The 18,157-nt window shown below is 41.3% G+C and overlaps 1 protein-coding gene across 1 annotated transcript; it reads left to right on the forward strand.

Moving 5' to 3' along the window:
* Nucleotides 1–111: 111 nt before the first annotated feature.
* On the forward strand, nt 112–12,141 carry LEPROTL1 (leptin receptor overlapping transcript like 1). Its single transcript, XM_036838918.1, has 4 exons — nt 112–263; nt 5,839–5,914; nt 8,246–8,432; nt 9,266–12,141. The coding sequence occupies exons 1-4, from the start codon at nt 248–250 to the stop codon at nt 9,380–9,382; spliced, it is 396 nt and encodes a 131-aa protein (XP_036694813.1). The 5' UTR covers nt 112–247; the 3' UTR covers nt 9,383–12,141.
* The last annotated feature ends 6,016 nt before the right edge of the window (nt 12,142–18,157 follow it).

Genomic DNA, 18,157 nt, shown 5'->3' on the forward strand with positions numbered 1-18,157 from the left:
GGGCGGACGCGGGAAGCCTCGCAGGGCGGCGATGCCACGGGAGCAGAGCCGGGGAGGAAGGGGTCAGCCCGAAGGCCCCCAGCCCGGCGCGCCACCCGCGCCCCAGCGCGAGCGCGAGCCGCCGGCGGAAGTGCTGCATCGCGCACTTCCGGGTGTTGTCTGGCCGCCGCCGCGCGTCTCCGGTCTCCCGGCCGCCGCCGCCGCCGCCGTCGCCGCGGGTCTCGGAGGCAGGAGCGACGTCACCGCCATGGCCGGCATCAAAGGTGGGCTTGGGGCTCTGGGCGGCCGGAGGGCTGCGCGGCCGCCCCCAGAGAGGGAGAGGGGGCCCACGCAGGCCCCGCACGCCGCCTCCCGGGGCCGGGCGCGCGCCGCGGGGCCGCTGCGCTGGCGGCAGAACCCTGACCCCCGACCCCGACCCCCGGCCTGCGCCCTCGGAGCCGAGGTGGGCGCGGCGGCCTCGGGGAAAGGACGGCGGGGTCGGCGGCTTGTGCGCCAACCCCCACTTTCTGCTGAGCTCGGCAGCCTCGCTCCCACTCGTCGCGCCCCGTACGGAGAATGAAGTGGACCGCGGGGTGTTCGGAGTCCCGCAGCCGCTCGGGCCATCACACATGTTTTGCAGGAGTTTGCCTCCGAGAGCGAGGCGGGCAGAGGGTGGTTTTGAGGGGGTCGCTAGAGATGCCAGTTACGGAAAATCAGTGTCATTTCCCATTTAAAGGCACAAGTGCGGTCTTCGGGCGCTGAGCCCAACCGAGTCCTCCAGGAACGCCCTGGAAGGCCTTAGGGATGGTTCTTTCCCAAACCTCCGCGGTCACATCCACGGTCAGGACCCGTACTCAGAGCTTTACGCTCCTAAAACGGATGCATTTTGATTTGCGGTGTTGGGCTGATAGGGTAGACCCTGTGAGCGACCCCAAAGGGCTCCTTCTCCCTGCCCTCTTCACAGTTGCACGTGTAGGCTTTTTCACATTTCAAAGTTTTTATTTAGTTGGGTTTTTTTTTTTAAGGTAAAAGAGTTTTTCATTAAAACTCAGTGGCAAATACTCGTTTATTAGTCAGTTTCCTTTAGAAATAAGGAATGTCGCATGCTTTCCAACTGTTTGGTATTTTTGTTAGCGTGGTTAGAAGCAAATACCATTAACGTTTTCAACTTAATTCTTGACAACGAATTACGTTGATTTCCTGACCTGAGGCTTTGTAGAAGGGGCAGGCAAGCAGGAAGTGAAAAACTTCAATAACAGTGTTTTTTCTGTGTTTTTTATTTGCTTTAAGGATAGCTTTTGCTGAGCTGCTTCCCCAGAGTCACATTTTTACTGTTTCTTGTTTGTTTGTAACATCTGAAGACATTTCATTTCCTATAGAAAGCTTTGTCAATTGACCAGCTGAGATACTTTCCAGTCTCCTTTTGAACTCTAACAGACCTTTTAAAATCCCTGTCTGAAAGGCAGTTATGGTAGAATGCTGTGTTTTTTAGGATGTTGCCAGTTTCTCAGTTCTTTGCCAGTTTCTCAGTTCTTCCCCATTTCTTTACTGTCAATAAATGCAGGAGTCTCTCTCTCAAGAAAATTGTGTTTGTGGACTTAGGTGAATGTTAATCAGCAGAAAGTGTCTCGGATGGGATTGTACTTACACTTTTGGTTTCAGTAAGATTTTCTGATTGTTATGATTGCTTATCAGGATGTTTTCTTCCTGTTGGCCTATCTTTATGTTAGGCAGGAGTGTTGCTATGATTTAATCCACGACTTATTTCTTAAGCCATTTGCCTATTACTTTGTTATATATTGGATTTTTCTGGTAACTCCCAGGTTAGGGAACTGGTCCCTTCTCCTACTGTAGTCTCTTCGTAATCACGAACTAGCACCCAGTCTTTTGAGAGTTTAGATAAATTGGGCTGTTCCATCCCCAGCCTGGAGGCTTTGGGAGTGGAAACCAGACTCATCTAAGTTTTGCCTTCTGGATGTCAAATCACTCAATTACAGCATAAAATTTTGCCTCATTGATGTGTCATCTAAGACAACCATTTATACACAAATGATGAGTTTTGTATATAAATCAGCCTAATTGCTTATTTCATAAGAGGAGAAACTTTACAACTTTTGAGAACACTTTTGAGCAGTTTATTTAACCCCATTGGCATTTATCTTATCCATTGTGACTGGGAGGTGAGATGTCACATAAAATTATTTTTTGATACCTGAATCTTATTTCAGTTCCTTGGGGGTTTTTTTTGTTGTTTTTTTTTTAAGAAATCATCTTCATTAACTTTTTAAGAGTGTACTCAAAGAATTTAGACTCTTTTTTGAGGATAAGAACATAAGTAGGGACTTCCCTGGTGGCACAGTGGTTAAGAATCTGCCTGCCAATGCAAGGGACGCGGGTTCGAGCCCTGGTCTGGGAAGATCCCACATGCCGCGGAGCAACTAAGCCCGTGCGCCACAACTACTGAGCCTGTGCTCTAGAGCCCGTGAGCCACAACTACTGAGTCCACGTGCCACAACTGCTGAAGCCCGCACGCCTAGAGCCCGTGCTCCGCAACAAGAGAAGCCACCGCAGTGAGAAGCCTGCACACTGCAATGAAGAGTAGCCCCCGCTTGCCACAACTAGAGAAAGCCCATGCACAGCAACGAAGACCCAACGCAGCAAAAAATAAATAAAATTTAAAAAAAAAAAGGAACATAAGTAATTTTTCTCTGTCATAGAACAGAGTGAACTTCAGCAACCAAGTCCTAAGGCTACTTATCTCTTGGCCAAGATTATCTATCGCAAATCTGGTATGCTCTTTGAGATTTTTATGCCTGATTTAACCTTTTTTTGTTTTTCAGTCTCTTCCCCCCAATCAGAGGGCAGTTCTTGCTTGTATGCAGCTCTCCCTCCTATTTCTTATCTCTTTAAATATAGGAAGCAAAATAAGCTTACAAAATTTTGTCTTCACAAGATACAGATAACAGTAATCCAGGAAAGGAAAGTTACTTTTCACTTAACTTTGTTCTGGCTACCTGAGTCGCCTATTGAAATATATATGTATAAGTGAGCATAGATGATCCTTTAAAATTAAAAGGTTTTATTCCGCTGGAATTCACACACAGTTGTCACAAAAAATGAATAAATAACTTCTGAATAAGAGCCTAAGTGTCTGCTTATAAAGAATGTTAGCTTTAGTGTATGGGCTTTGTGGTATCTATGTTGTCTCTCTGTTTCCTTCAGGAGTCTAAGCTACATGCTGCATAAATGGCTTTTGAATAAATAAGGTGTTATTACAGTGATGAACTTAGCTGTTTGGCAGTTACATTTCAAAAAGCAGAGATGGTGTTTTACTTCTTCAGCATGTCTTATAACAAGTATCTTTAGTGTTCAGAGAATTATTTGCATTTTAGATCTAGTCCAACTCTTATTTTATAGAAGAAAGAACTGACACTTAGATGACTTATTTAGTCGGCTGGTAAGTGGCTGGTAGAAGCTGGGACCCAGTGCCTCCTGACTCTCCATTACGGCTGTTTCTGCTCTGCTGCATTGGGCTCTCTTCTCTTTTTTCATCTCCCTCTCTCTCTCTTTTCCCTTTGCTTCCTTTTGTTCATTCTACACATATTTATTATTGAGTGTTAAGAGCTGAAGCCTGAACATCAGAAACAGAAGAACTCTTTCCCTGCTCTTGTGGCGTGAACAGCTTACAAGGGAAGACAAATACAAATCAATGTAACATTGCAGCTGTGATAAATGAGCACAGGGGAGGCATCCAGAGCAGAGAGGACCTCTGCACGTGCACATCCCTCAGCCTAGAATGTTCCCCCCAGATAGCCATGAGATTGATTCACTTCTTCATTTCATATAGATCTCTGCTTAGATGTGTCTCCTCATCAGAGACGACTTCCCGGCTGATGCATCTAGAAAAGCACTCCCACCCCCTTACTTGATTTTTTTTTCCATAACATTTGACATTTATTTGCTTACTTTTTTAAAAAAATCGCTTTATTCTCCCACCAGAATGTAAGCATGAGAGCAAGAGCTTCGATTTCTTTTCATTGCACTGTCTCCAGTGTCAAGAACAGTGTGTGACACACAGTAGGCACTCAGTAGATATTTGTGGAATAAGTGAATAAATAAACATAATGGGAATCGGTCTAGTTACGGGCTTTGCAAAAACTTCACTGAGGAAGAGATAACTGGGCTGTGACCTGAAGGAAAAGTAGGAGTTCACTTGGCAGAAAGAGGCAAGGACTGGGACAAGAATTCAAGCTCCATGAGTGTGACATGGCCTTGCCTGTTCATTAACATGTCCCCAGCACCTGTTAGGTATTTGGTTCTATGTAGACATTTCTTGAATGAAATAAGTGAATGAAAAAGCGTCTGAGGTAGAAGGGATAGCATGTGCAAAGGCCCTGTGGGTGAGGGAGCTGGCTGATTTCCAGGAGAGGAAAGGGGGCCGGTACAGCTGCAGTGCAGAGACCCAGGGGTGCTAGCCTGTGGTGATGTGTGTCCAAGCAGGGAAGTGGCGTCAGCTTATGAGGACCTGTCTTGAACTGAACAAAACAAATGGTAAACTTGGTATTTTCCTCACTGCTTACATGGCATTCCCTTGTAAACATGAAGTTCCTCTTTTGCTGCAGATTAAAGTGCAAATGTGTCTTTTTCTTTGTGCAACTGAAAATCTAATGGCATTAAGGACAAAGTAAATGTGTTCACGGTTGACATGACCTACATCACTGATCTGAATGAAAACGAAATCTGCCCGGCTCCCATGTCAGTGTGTGTCCTTGATGATGACCATCTTAATTCAGAGAAGTATATCAGTAGTTCTTAGCAGGATTTAACCCCTTAAGTGCTAATTTTGGTATATGTTGGATTTTGTCTTGGTAATTTGTAGACCTTCGATAGCTCTTTTGAATTTTAATGTTTCTGTTAAGGTTAGTAGACTGCATCATTTAAAAAAAAAAAAAGTAAGTTATTCTCTTAGCCACCGTAGTTGCAGAAATATAGGTTATATAGAATTCAAAATAAATTGATCATTTGTTTCTTTGCTTAATTCTAAGCCATTGATTAACTATGTATATTCAAGGAAGTTGTTTCTACTTACTTATCTATGTGAAAACACTTTATAAAACATAATGCTTTGTATAAGTGTGTGTGTGTGACTTCAGAAACTATATTTCAGCTATAGAATGCATCTGTTGCTTGTGATAATGTCTTAAAACAGTGATACCGCCGAAGGATTGTACCTGTTATCCTGCAGATTTTCTAATGTGTAGGAGCTTAGGGAAAGAAACCCAGCTATTGTTTTGCAAACTATTTAAATATCTGTAGCAGAATTAATTGACTGAGTTTACTGACTACAGATATCCTCGGACACTTTTCACCTGTGCCTGTTGGGGGTGTGTGTGCAGGAAGTAGGAACTGCTCAGGAGAGGGTTTCCCACAGATGAGGCTTCTGAAGTCCAGGAAAGTTGACTTCGGAGTTTCTCCACATACCACTTTTCAAAACTGTAATGATCTGAAGAGTGAGTATCATACTAATGCCTGGAGGAACATTGGTCTCGCAGACTGGGATGCTCATTTGACATGGAACCAGTAATTTGGGAATGTGGTGATGAGCTGGCGATAGGTCAGGCCTTTGAATATCAGTATCACTGTATTTTGCTTTGAAGATGCCACAAAAGACTTATTCTGAAACCAGATAACTTCATCTTTCGAAGATGATTCACTAATACATTTGCTTTTTTGGTGTGTTTTGTTTGCTTTTTGCCTCTGGGATCACAGGTAATGTTCAGACTGTTAATAGTAATATTAATAAAAATAGTGTTAATTTAATTACTATTTCAATTTGTCTTTTCATTATTTACTTTGCAGCTTTGATTAGCTTGTCCTTCGGAGGAGCAGTTGGGCTGATGTTTTTGATGCTTGGATGTGCCCTTCCCATATACAAGTATGTAAAATTGCTGTCTTCTTGAGTGTTTAAGTGTAAAATTTTTCTACTTTTAAAATTTAAAAAAAATTTTTTTACTACAATAGAAGTAATCCTGAGAAATGATCATTTACCAAGGACGAACTTTAAGTCTTCACTTAAAATGTGTTTGAAAAGATTTTAGGACAGCAGCGTGCAAAAAAGACTTTGGCTGTCCTTGACTACTGCTAAGTCTTTAATGGCAGGATAGCAACACAGTAGCCTAGCACTACTGCTTAATTTTGAGAACCAACTGATTAAATTAAATACAAGAAAATGTAAAATGTCTTTGGAGCAAAAACAAACAAACAAAAACCTGTAAGCAGAGTCAAGAGCAACTGACAAAAAAAGTCATGTAAACAATTACTTTCCTTAGGACAGAGAGAATTTTTTTAAATTAATAGGATAAATTAGTAAGAAAAATACAGGGCTTCCCTGGTGGCGCAGTGGTTAAGAATCCGCCTGCCAATGCAGGGGACACGGGTTCGAGCCCTGGTCCGGGAAGATCCCACATGCCGCGGGGCAACTAAGCCCGTGCACCACAACTACTGAGCCTGCGCTCTACAGCCTGCGAGCCACAACTGCTGAACCTGCGTACCACAACTACTGAAGCCTGCACACCTAGAGCCCGTGCTCCACAACAAGAGAAGGCACCACAGTGAGAAGCCTGCGCACCTCAACAAAGAGTAGCCCCCGCTCACCGTAACTAGAGAAAGCCCGCGCACAGCAACCCAACACAGCCAAAAATAAGTAAAATAAATAAATTTCTTTTTAAATCAGAAAAAAAAAAAATACAGACAATGCAATAGAAAAATGAACTACAGATATGAAAAAAGAACTGCAGATTGCTACTAAGAACATGAAAATACACTCAACCTCACTCAAAATTAAATGAAATCCATTGGCAAAGATAAAAGATATGGCAAACAAGCATTGTCATGTACTCTGGGTGGAAGTTTAAATAGGTGCAAGTCCTCTGGGAGGCCAGCTTGCCTGTAGCTCTCAAAATGTATATATTCTTTGAACTAGCCTTTCCACTTCTTAGAATTACTCCTAGAAATCCACTTACAGATGTTTGCAAAGATATGTGTAGATATGGGGGAGAGTACGGATGTTCATGGCAGCCTTGTTTATAATAACAACAACAACAACAACAACAAACTGGAAGCATCCTAAAGGTCTGTCAAAAGAAAAATGATAAATTATAGTACATCCATCAATGAAAGTACTAGGCAGTCTTAAAAAGAAGAAGAGCTGGATTGCTAATATGTAAAATAAGATATATTGTTAAATTTAAAAGTGCAGTGATTCATTCATATCTTTAAAGTTTATCTATATGGGAATATGGAAGGACCCAGATCAGCAGGAGTGGGGAAGACACAGGCAACCTTGGTTTTTCGCTTTTTGTGCTTTTATATTTTTTGCACGTTTTTTCCCTTAAACTTACGTCCATTTGTAATTTTTTTTTCTTGAAATATTTAGGAAAAGATCTTTTAGGAAAAACATACAGATAAATCTTTGCTTATCATGTGTGTCTAAGTACAAGCAAATCTCCATTATGATGTGTATTTTATTTTATGGCAGTTTTAAAAGCCGTCTATTTCTTTTTAACTTTTTATTTTGAAATGACGATGGGCTCTCAAGAAGTTGCGAAAGTAGTATAGAGAAGTCCCTTATACCCTTCACACATCTTCTCCCAGTGTTAATATCTTACACAACTGTTTTATATGATCACAAACAGGAAATGACATTGGCACAATACAATAGCTAGACTGTAGACTAAAAGCCATGTACTTTTATTGTGATAAAGTTGATATTCTGACTGAAAGTCTTCAATATTACTGTCAGTTCATTTTCTGTATTTTGATTTCAGTATTTTGGGAGTTCCTAGTGACCTGTGGAAAGTTTGGGAGTGTTCCAGCTTCGTGCTAAGGCAGGATATTAGAAGTCAAGGGCATGAATCTTGAATTTTAAAAATTACTGTTAATAATTCCATTTTTCAATAATCCCTTTTTATTTATAACCTAAAATGAAAAAAATATTTTTAATTTTGGGCTTTGATTCCAACTGTTAAAATTCATAAAGTGTTTTCTTTTAATTTGAGAAATATTTAATCATTGTATCGTAACTTTAGGAATACTGTGACTCTAAATGTCTCTCTTTTCAGTGTTCAGGTTATAGCTTATTTTTAAACTGTGTTATATTTTGTACCTTGCAACATGCTTTGGTCCTTATTTTTAAAAAGAGTGGATTTTGTGTGAGGAAAATGACAAAGATAGCAAAAACTACATTAACTTATTTTTCTTTTTCTAGCCAATACTGGCCTCTCTTTGTTCTGTTTTTTTACATCCTTTCACCTATTCCATACTGCATAGCAAGAAGATTAGTGGATGATACGGATGCTATGAGTAACGCCTGTAAGGAACTGGCCATATTTCTTACAACAGGCATTGTGGTCTCAGCTTTTGGACTCCCTATTGTATTTGCCAGAGCACACCTGGTAAGTGAAAGCATTCTTCTACTAATGGTTTTACATTAGATTGTGTTCAGTTTTTCTCAGGAAAAAAGTTTTTGTTAAATGACATGAAAAAGAGATGAGAGACATAGGAGCCTAGAGGATAAGAGATAAAAAAAATCTTACTTTTGTTGTTGTTAACTGGTGGAAATACTGGAGAGCGTTGGCAGCGACAGTTGGCTTGCCACTACTTCACTGTCAGAATTGGGCACATGGACACGGCCAGTGCTGAACAACCACAGGCCTGCCCTGTACGGCTTAAACATGGAAGACCCAGGAGATCCGTGTTCTCTGCAGGTGGAAGAGTACCAAAGAGTAGAAGAGGCCTCCCAGACTCACCAGTCAGATTCGCTCCTCCACCTCTGGGCGGGTGGAGGTGGCAGAGAAGACGGACTGGCCGCCCTTCCACATGGAGAGGGTGATGACTCCCCGCCTCTTGAAAAGAATGTGCACGAGTGTGTTTGCATCTCTGATACTTTAAATTTAATCTGCTCTCTAGATAAAATTTTTAGGTTCACTAATGAAGAGTTGGAACAAACTTCTTTGTAATCAGAAAATTGTAGAATTCTGTGCTGCCTCCTCATAGCCTGGAAGTTAGGCTTGCTTTTGAATAATTATCATCTTCCATGACTTTCTGTCTCTTTAAAGGAACCAGCAATACATAAGAACAGCATTACATGTTCAGCAGCATCAGAGTTATTATTACAAGTTGTATTTGTTTTGGATCGTGATGGGCTACAACTAGAGCCTTGATTCACTTTTCGTTTCCTTGTTGTTTTTCATGTTTGTTAACTGGGCGTTTCTGTCTTCGTCTGTAGATCGAGTGGGGAGCTTGTGCACTTGTCCTCACCGGAAACACTGTCATCTTTGCAACTATCCTGGGCTTTTTCTTGGTCTTTGGCAGCAATGATGACTTCAGCTGGCAGCAGTGGTGAAAGGAATTACTGAACTCTTGTCAGATGGACTTCTTGTCCTTTCTCAGCCGTCCGTGCACACAGGAGCCGGGGCAGTGACGCTGAGCAGCGGAGCAAGCCTCTTGGGGGTGTTCTAGGTGCTCCTTCTCACTTGTCTTGTAAGCGTACTCTTTTCACAGAGACTTGCTGGAGGATTAAAAGGATTTTCTCTTTTGGAAAAGCTTGACTGATTTCACACTTATCTCTAGTATGCTTTTTGTGGTGTCCTGCTGAATTTAAATATTTATGTATTTTCCCTGTTCAGTTTTTTTTTTTAACCAGTATGCAATGTTAAATATTTTTTAAATCTAATAACCATTTGCATTGGTTAGGAACTAGAGTTCTGCTGGCTATTACTGGGCTCAAGTACTTTTTTTTTTCTTAAAATTATTTAACCTCCATTACTACACAAAGTTATAAAGATAAGTTTTTCAATCAGTCAGGATGACATCACTCCCAATTTTATGCAAACATGCAGACTATTAGCATACCTTATAGACTATATACTCAGTGCAAATATAGCTGCATTTATACCTCAGAGGGGCCAAGTATTAATGCCACGCCCTCCATAAGGGTTGCTGGTTTTTCTGGAAAGCAGGTGTTTTGTGAATTGAAAATTATTTTATGGAATTGCTACAAAGGAGTGCTTTTATTCTCAATTGTTAGAAGAACTTATTGTTACAGGTAAGAGTGTAAAAACAGATTTTTGAGATACGGTTTTTATTTATGTTTGTTAAAATTAGAGTGAGTTGCATTGTGGGAAGAAACGATGTTGAAATTCCATTTTTTTGAATCCTGTTTCTATTTATAAGTGAAATTTTTAATCTTCTTTCAGTCTTTCATGTTTTACGTGGGTAAAGGGACACACACAGAACTACTACTGATACGGGAAAGTGTATGTTTGCATCCCACATACTAGAAAACCTTTTCCTGCCTCCTTATAACTTATTTTATACATTGTATATATTAAGTAAAATAACTTTTCCAATATGGTTTAATAACACGTTAAGTTAGAGGTTTTAACGCACCTGGAGAGTGATTGCTCCGCCATACATTCAGAGTGCCCCAGCCTCGCAAGGCCTTGACGTGATTAACAAGTGACTTGTTAGTTATGCCATTAATTCATGTATTAACAACTCAAGATTTAGACCACGGTAATTGTAGTTCTTATCCCCTAAGGTTATATCATATGTAATTTTAAAATATTTAAGGCAAGTTTCCTGTATACCTCTCAACTGTTTTGATTTTTATTTCACCGTCATAGATTTGCTGTTTCCTTTTATAAATGGCCGATTGTGTGAATTAATGCAAAGTAGCCAAATCCAGCTGTATAGCAGCTTCAGACACAAAGCTGATCAAAAAATTCCCAGTAACCAGGCATGATCAAATTGTAGTGGTCATTCCATATCACAATTATCAGTGCTTTTTTTCAGGAGCTAGTTATGAAAATGTTCAAGTTGGTCTAACAGTATTTTGTTGAGGACATTTGTTTATATGTTTATTCAGTATACTTTCATAAAATCTGTTCTGCCTTCAGACGAAATGGAGCAATCATGACAACTATCTTGTTCTATAAAGTTGATTTCTCCAAAAAATGGGAACAAATTGTGGGTTTGTTCAGCTTTTTACTAAAGATGCCTCAAGGCCACGGGCTTTATCGCCCAACTCAAGTTGTTGCTTTGAGCCGTGAGATGGGAAGCAGAATAAAAATGCGTGCATGCGGCTGTCGCATTTGCACACAGGCTGAAAGCAGCTTGCAGTGTTAGGATGTGGTGGGCGTAAAGATGAAGGGGTAGCCACTCGTGGATTAGGCAGCTGGTGATACAGTTGGGAACTCAGTGCCTGTGATCTACTCAATTTCTTTTTTTTTTTGCCAAAAGTACATTCTCTGGTCTTCCCCCATCCATTTTCTGTTCTAGAATGTCAGTGCAGTGCACTGCTGCTCTTTTATTTACTTGGCCATAGACTTTTTCTGAGAGCTGCATATTTCTTCTGTATACTAATCGCACTGGCAGCATTGTGTCTTTGACCTTGCACACTAGCTTGACGTAGTGCTGGCTCTGATTTCTAGGCTAGTTACTTGAGGTCTGAATTTTCCATAGAATGTGCACTGATCCTGCATTGCCATTCTTCTATGGAAAGAGAACTTTTGATGATGAAACAATAAAGATTTTAAATATCTATTTTAGTTTGTGGGTGTTTTTGAAATGAAAATATACAACACACTTCAGTTGCTGAAGTGTGCGTTATCCATTTTAACAATGGGATATAAAGCAAGGATGACGTTAGTTCTAAGGTTAGTCTTGCAGAAGTTTCACTTGCAAAATAAAAGTGAAACCATAGTAATAAATACTACAGTGAAGCTGTATGATTTTGAGCTGTAGTAAAAGGATTGGTAATCTGGGAGAGTAGAATTTTTACCTGACCTTTTAGAAAAATAGCCATAGAAGGTTTTGTTGACATAAAAAGACTACTGACCGTTAAAAGTCAAGGTTGTACTTGTTCTTAAATTTTAAGAACTTTTTTTAATGACTGCACGTTTTATTATATATTTATTATTATTCATCATTAGAGCATTTTGCTTTTTGCAGACATTTCAAACAGTTAAAGGTAAAAAAAATTCATCTGTGTGGTACAATGTAAACAGAGAAGAGTACTGTTCTCTTATGAAACATGAATCTTTTCCCAAGTTGTCCTAATTATAATCTCATTGTATACTTTTAAAAAAAATTCAAATCATAGGTTCTTAGTGTCTGCTTTAATATGATTTTGGGGGCATTGTGAAAATAATCCAGACTTTTAAGGTAAACTCTAGAATGTTTATATTGAATGTGACTAGATTTATAAGTTTCAGGTAACTTTAAATCACATCAAATTTAACAAGCAGCCATGCAACATTACTATTAAGTGGTATGTACATTTTAGATCTCAGGAGGCTTTTTGATGCATAAATTGGTGGGAATTTCAAATTCATATTTCTTCTGTATAAGCCTGTATTACCTTTTCTGTCAGAAAAGATTAGGGAGCTCTTGTTTTATTGCAGGACTCCTAATTTTCTTGCAGTCCCAGGGAAGAGAACATATCCTGTAAAATAAATATTCCAGACAACTAAAGCTTAACTCAAAAAGAACTATCTTTGTTTTACTTTAACTATTTTGACCTAAGTATTAAATGGATCATATACTTTTATACTTTCTTAGACTATATTAAAACATTTTGATTTTTCCTTGGTAATTTAGGGTTATCATAAATTATTTTTCCCCTATTTTTTATTTTTATAATTGTTTATTGATAGTTGATGTACAATATCATTTAAGTTTCAGGCGTACAATATAGTGATTCACAGTTTTTAAAGGTTATACATTTATAGTTATTATAAAATATCGGCTGTACTCCCTGTTTGTACAGTATATCCTTGTAGCTTTTTTTTTTTAACTTTTTATTTTATATTGGAGTATACTTGATTAACAATGTTGTGATAGTTTTAGGTGTACAGCAAAGTGATTTTAGTTATACATATACATGTATCTATTCTTTTTCAAGTTCTTTTCCCATTTAGGTTGTTATATAATATTGAGCAGAATTCCCTGTGCTCTTTTCCCCTATTTTAAATGGCCCCTGACCTGTATTTTTCTGGAATTGTGTCTTTGCCAGCTTTTCTTACAACTGAGTGTTCCTAACACTCCTTAACTTCTTTTATTTCTAATTTTCTAGGCAATAATATGTTAGTAAGAATGGAGTGTGGTCAGGGGGAAAAAATGAGGTAACCAAGCTGACTGAATCAAGTATATAACATTTCTGTACACAATACAACATCGTTGGAGTTAACTAGGGTGTCTCCCACCTCTTACAAATGAAATGCTTTGCGACGGAAATGGCTCTTTAAAAAACTGTCGTTAACTGTATATAGATAAGGGGGGTGGGAGGAGCACCAGATAGGGAGATGGCACAGTGCCAAGCAGAGGCGTTAGAGTCCAGTTTTCCACGCTTTCAAGTAGGAGTTATTCCGAGCTTAAGGTCCTCACAGACCTTTGTCTGACTTCTGAGATCTTACATCTCTCTTCACCGTCTGTTTTCGGTTGCAGAAAGTCTAGAGATAGAGACAGTTTTGCTGTTTATTTATTTATTTATTTTTAATTAATTTATTTATTTTTATTTTTGGCTGTGTTGGGTCTCCGTTTCTGTGCGAGGGCTTTCTCTAGTTGTGGCGAGCGGGGGCCACTCTTCATCGCGGTGCGCGGGCCTCTCACTATCGCGGTCTCTCTTGTTGCGGAGCACAGGCTCCAGACGCGCAGGCTCAGTAATTGTGGCTCACGGGCCTAGTTGCTCCGTGGCATGTGGGATCTTCCCAGACCAGGGCTCGAACCCGTATTCCCTGCATTGGCAGGCAGATTCTCAACCACTGCGCCACCAGGGAAGCCCCTCCTGTTTATTTTTATAGGAACTTCGTACTGTATATTTTGCTTCCAATCTCTTGAAGATAATTTGAATTCATCCCTGGGTTTAGGACTATAGGACTATATGCTGTAGACACAGCAATTCAAATATTAACTCTTAATCTTGTAAATTCCAGCTGGAAAGAATAAAACAGAGAAAGTCAAAAAATGTTTCCACAGCTGAGAAATTAAGACCATAAAACATTCCTTTTTCAATTATAGTTCTGTTTTCTTTTGTGTATTTAGAGGCAGCACTAAAAGGGGAAGTCAGGAATTTTTTATTTCAGGAGCCAGTAGAATGGCTAATACTATGAAAGAGAAACTTTGTTACAGTTTACAACCATAGGAACCATCAAATAGAATAAAATATTATAGAACAAACATGAGTATTTCCATATGTGTTTTAATAAGAGCATTAAGAGCATTACTACTGGGCTTCCCTGGTGGCGCAGTGGTTGAGAATCTGCCTGCCAATGCAGGGGACACGGGTTCGAGCCCTGGTCTGGGAAGATCCCACATGCCGCGGAGCAACTGGGCCCGTGAGCCACAATTACTGAGCCTGCGCGTCTGGAGCCTGTGCTCCGCAACAAGAGAGGCCGCGATAGTGAGAGGCCCGCGCACCGCGATGAAGAGTGGCCCTCGCTTGCCACAATTGGAGGAAGCCCTCGCACAGAAACGAAGACCCAACACAGCCATAAATAAATAAATTAAAAAATAAAATAAAATTAAAAAAAAAAAAAAGAGCATTACTACTTTATAACTTAGTTATCCTGATTCATAGTTTGGCGTTTCATATCAGAAATGTCTTTTTCTCATATTAGATCAGTTATTGTTTAATATTATGTAAATACAGTGTGAAATAAGTGTCAGTGAACTTGTGTAGATTTGTGAACCTCTCCAAAGTAGGACAGATGTTTTCCTGAAAGCTAGGTATACTTAACATAGAACATTTGAAAATTGTTTCTAAAAGTGTTCACAATTGAACAATTTCTTAGGATTGGACTAAGATGGATGGATTTTTATTTATTTTCGTCATGCTCCAAAACATAAGTAAGAATCAGCTCTAAAACCTAGTTATGGGTATAGTAGTGAAGAAGAGGGTGTTAGTCTCCTAAGGATTAAGAAAAGCTGGGTTTGGGAATTCCCCGGCTGTCCAGTGGTTAGGACTCCACAGTTTCACTGCCGAGGGCTCAGGTTCAAGTTCAGTCCCTGGTCGGGGAGCTAAGATCCCACAGCCACATGGCGCAGCTAAAACAAAAGAAAAGCTGGGTTTGAGCCATACTCCGTACCTAGAAAAGTCCTTTGTTCCCAGCGGCAGTTATACACTACAGGACCGATTCTAGGTACTGTTGGGGAATAGAAAAAGATGGGGACACATGGTCCCTCTCTGAGCTGTCAATCTAGTGAGCTAAGACGAGACACAAGAACGGACCAAAGGAAGCTGATTCCTGTACATGCCAAAGGAGAAGTATGGGGGTTCACAGGAGGAAACGCTTTGGGAAGCAGAAGTGAGGTGGAGGGAGTTTCCTGTTCCGCTCTGGCTGGTCTTCTGCTGGCAGGCAGGGTCATGGACACGAGGGCGTGTCAGAGCAGCGTCCTGGTGGCCGTTCTTCAGCTCCCTGGGGTTCGGGAGGTGGTGAGCGCAGCAGCAGTGGGCGTGGGAGCTTCTTGATTCTGACATCCTCATCTCTGGGTCCCAGACGCAACGGAGATGGGAGAGGTGGTGAGACTTAGGGTATATTTCAAAGGAACTGATCAAGCAGATTCGCTGATGAATTGTGTGGGAGGAAGGGAGAAGTCAAGTGTGACGAGCAAGCTTTCAGTTGTCCCTGTCAGGGGCGTGGGGGGAAGAAGATGTAATGAGGGAGAGTTGGAAAAAGACAACTGAGGTGGATACCACTTCCAAACTACTGGTTCGTCACATGTATTTGTTCCCTAGAAATATCATCATTCGCCACGTTTAAAACCTTTACCAGGGCTTCCCTGGTGGCGCAGTGGTTGAGAGTCTGCCTGCCAATGCAGGGGACACGGGTTCGAGCCCTGGTCTGGGAAGAATCCCACGTGCCGCGGAGCAACTAGGCCCGTGAGCCACAATTGCTGAGCCTGCGCGTCTGGAGCCTGTGCTCCGCAACAAGAGAGGCCGCGATAGTGAGAGGCCCGCGCACCACGATGAAGAGTGGTCCCCGCTTGCCACAACTAGAGAAAGCCCTCGCACAGAAACGAAGACCCAACACAGCCATAAATAAATAAATAAACAAATACTTAAAAAAAAAAAAAAACCTTTACCAGATGAGAGAATACTGTTGACACGTTGACCTGTATCTGCTTTATAAACTCCTTGAGGGGTGACGTGGTAGCACACCATCTCGTCCTCGCAGTTGCACTGTGGGCTCTGGAGTCAGACTGCCTGGTCTCCAGGCTCTTCCTTACACTATATGTGTCACCTCAAGCGAGTCCTTTCTCCTCACTGGGTCTCATTTCCACATCTGTAAAATGAGGATGATAGTGGTACCTACCTCACAGGGTGGTGGTGGGGTTCAGGTGTGGCGTACAGAGAGCTCACAGCGATAGTGCTTGTTCAGTGTTAGCCGTTATTACTGTTTCTCTTGCCAGTTCTCCATACTGCTAAGCAGTTCCCTCTTCTCACACAAGTAGACAAACTCTTTTTAAAAATACATTTTACCAATCCAGTCTCTTTAGAGAATATATTACAGACACGAGTCACCGTCAGCCTCGTAGTATCTCTTGGAAATGCTGTAACCACCTCGTTCCCTGTCTGTTGCAGTACTTCAGGGTAATCAAGAGGGTCTGTTGACTAATAGACACTGCCTGGTGCTGTGACACGTGCTTCCAATGCACTAAGGACACATGATCCTCCCGCCCCCTACTCCTGCCTCAGAACTGAGATGTGGTACACATTTTTTTTCTTAGGACAGAGAAATATCAATATATTGCCAAACTTAAAACAAGAAGGGGAAGTCATGGTGGATCTGAAACTAAGAAATCCTTGAGAAAATGAAAACATCAGGGATCAAATTGAAGAGAGAAGCTGCAGCCTGAAACACCGGTGGCAGGTGCATGAGCAAACACTACCCTAAAAGGTGGGAGCTGTGCCAGGGAGGCCCCGTACCACTGCGAGTGGTGGAACCTGGGGCCAGGACGGGCTTGGGCGACTCACAGGGGGATTACACGGGGTGCCGTAGTGGGAACAGCCAAGCCAGCAGGTCCACCTGCATCACATACACACCCATCCCCGTCTCACGCCCTCTAGGGCGGGAAAAACCCGTATCCTCCGGTAGCAAGAATGAGAATACCCAAGTCCAGAAGACCAGCCATCACGGTACCCTGCTCCGTGGCACATCTTTTTTGGCAGTGAAAACACTGCCCCTCCCTTTGGGCGGGCTGCACATGCAGGAGTGGCAGGTGGTCTACCCAGGGGATCTCAGTAGCGAAGGGGGCTCCCAGGCAGGAACAAGCAAGCAGTTCAGGAGAGCCCAGTGGAAGAAAACAAGTTCACAGAATTTACCACCAAGGAAACAGTTGACAGAAAAAAAGATGCTCCATGCTTACAGTTTTGAGTACTGGAGCTATCCACTGGCCCAGAAGGTCACACCAAGTGCTGTACAAAATCTGGCTGATGAAGTCAAGTCACAGAACATTTTACTTTTTTTGCACCCAGACCCAATTACGATTCCCCAGGACCGAACCTTGGAGAAAACACTACTTTATTTTTCCTCAAGGCTCTTCTTCCTATAACAATAGATTTGATTCAAAGACACTTAGAATAATCTTATTACTGATAAACCTTTTTCCACAATGTGTCCTCTCCCTGTGGCATACTGTCCTGAGACAGTGAACCTAGAACCTGCTATCTGCATGGATGGGAAGAAAGGGAAAAGTATACCGAATACTCCACATCTCATGTGATGTTTTGCATTCCCACCTGAAACGTTACATGGCCCACCATCAGCATTTATTCATTCCACAGACTTGTGGAACCAGACACCAAGACTACAAAGTAATTGAAAAGGAAGGTGAATAGGAATTTGGGAGTAATATATACACACTACTACATGTAAAATAAACAACAAGGACCTACTGCCTAGCACTGGGAACTCTACTCAATATTTTGTAATAACCTATATGGGAAAAGAATCTGAAAAAGAATATATATATGTATAACTGAATCACTTTGCTGTATACCTGAAACTAATACAACATTGTAAGTCAACAATACTTCAGGTACATACAGCCAATACTTTAAAAAAAAAAAAACTTTTATCATGGAAAAGTGCAAACACCTGCATCTTCAAGGCACCAT

The sequence above is a fragment of the Balaenoptera musculus genome, chromosome 21 (assembly GCF_009873245.2).
Source record: "Balaenoptera musculus isolate JJ_BM4_2016_0621 chromosome 21, mBalMus1.pri.v3, whole genome shotgun sequence".
Lineage (NCBI taxonomy): Eukaryota > Metazoa > Chordata > Mammalia > Artiodactyla > Balaenopteridae > Balaenoptera > Balaenoptera musculus.

Coding starts and splice junctions, on each gene's coding strand:
- LEPROTL1 (XM_036838918.1), top strand. Junction 5,915..8,245: donor TGTGCCCTTCCCATATACAA/GTATGTAAAATT, acceptor TTCTTTTTCTAG/CCAATACTGGCCTCTCTTTG. Junction 8,433..9,265: donor TATTTGCCAGAGCACACCTG/GTAAGTGAAAGC, acceptor CTTCGTCTGTAG/ATCGAGTGGGGAGCTTGTGC.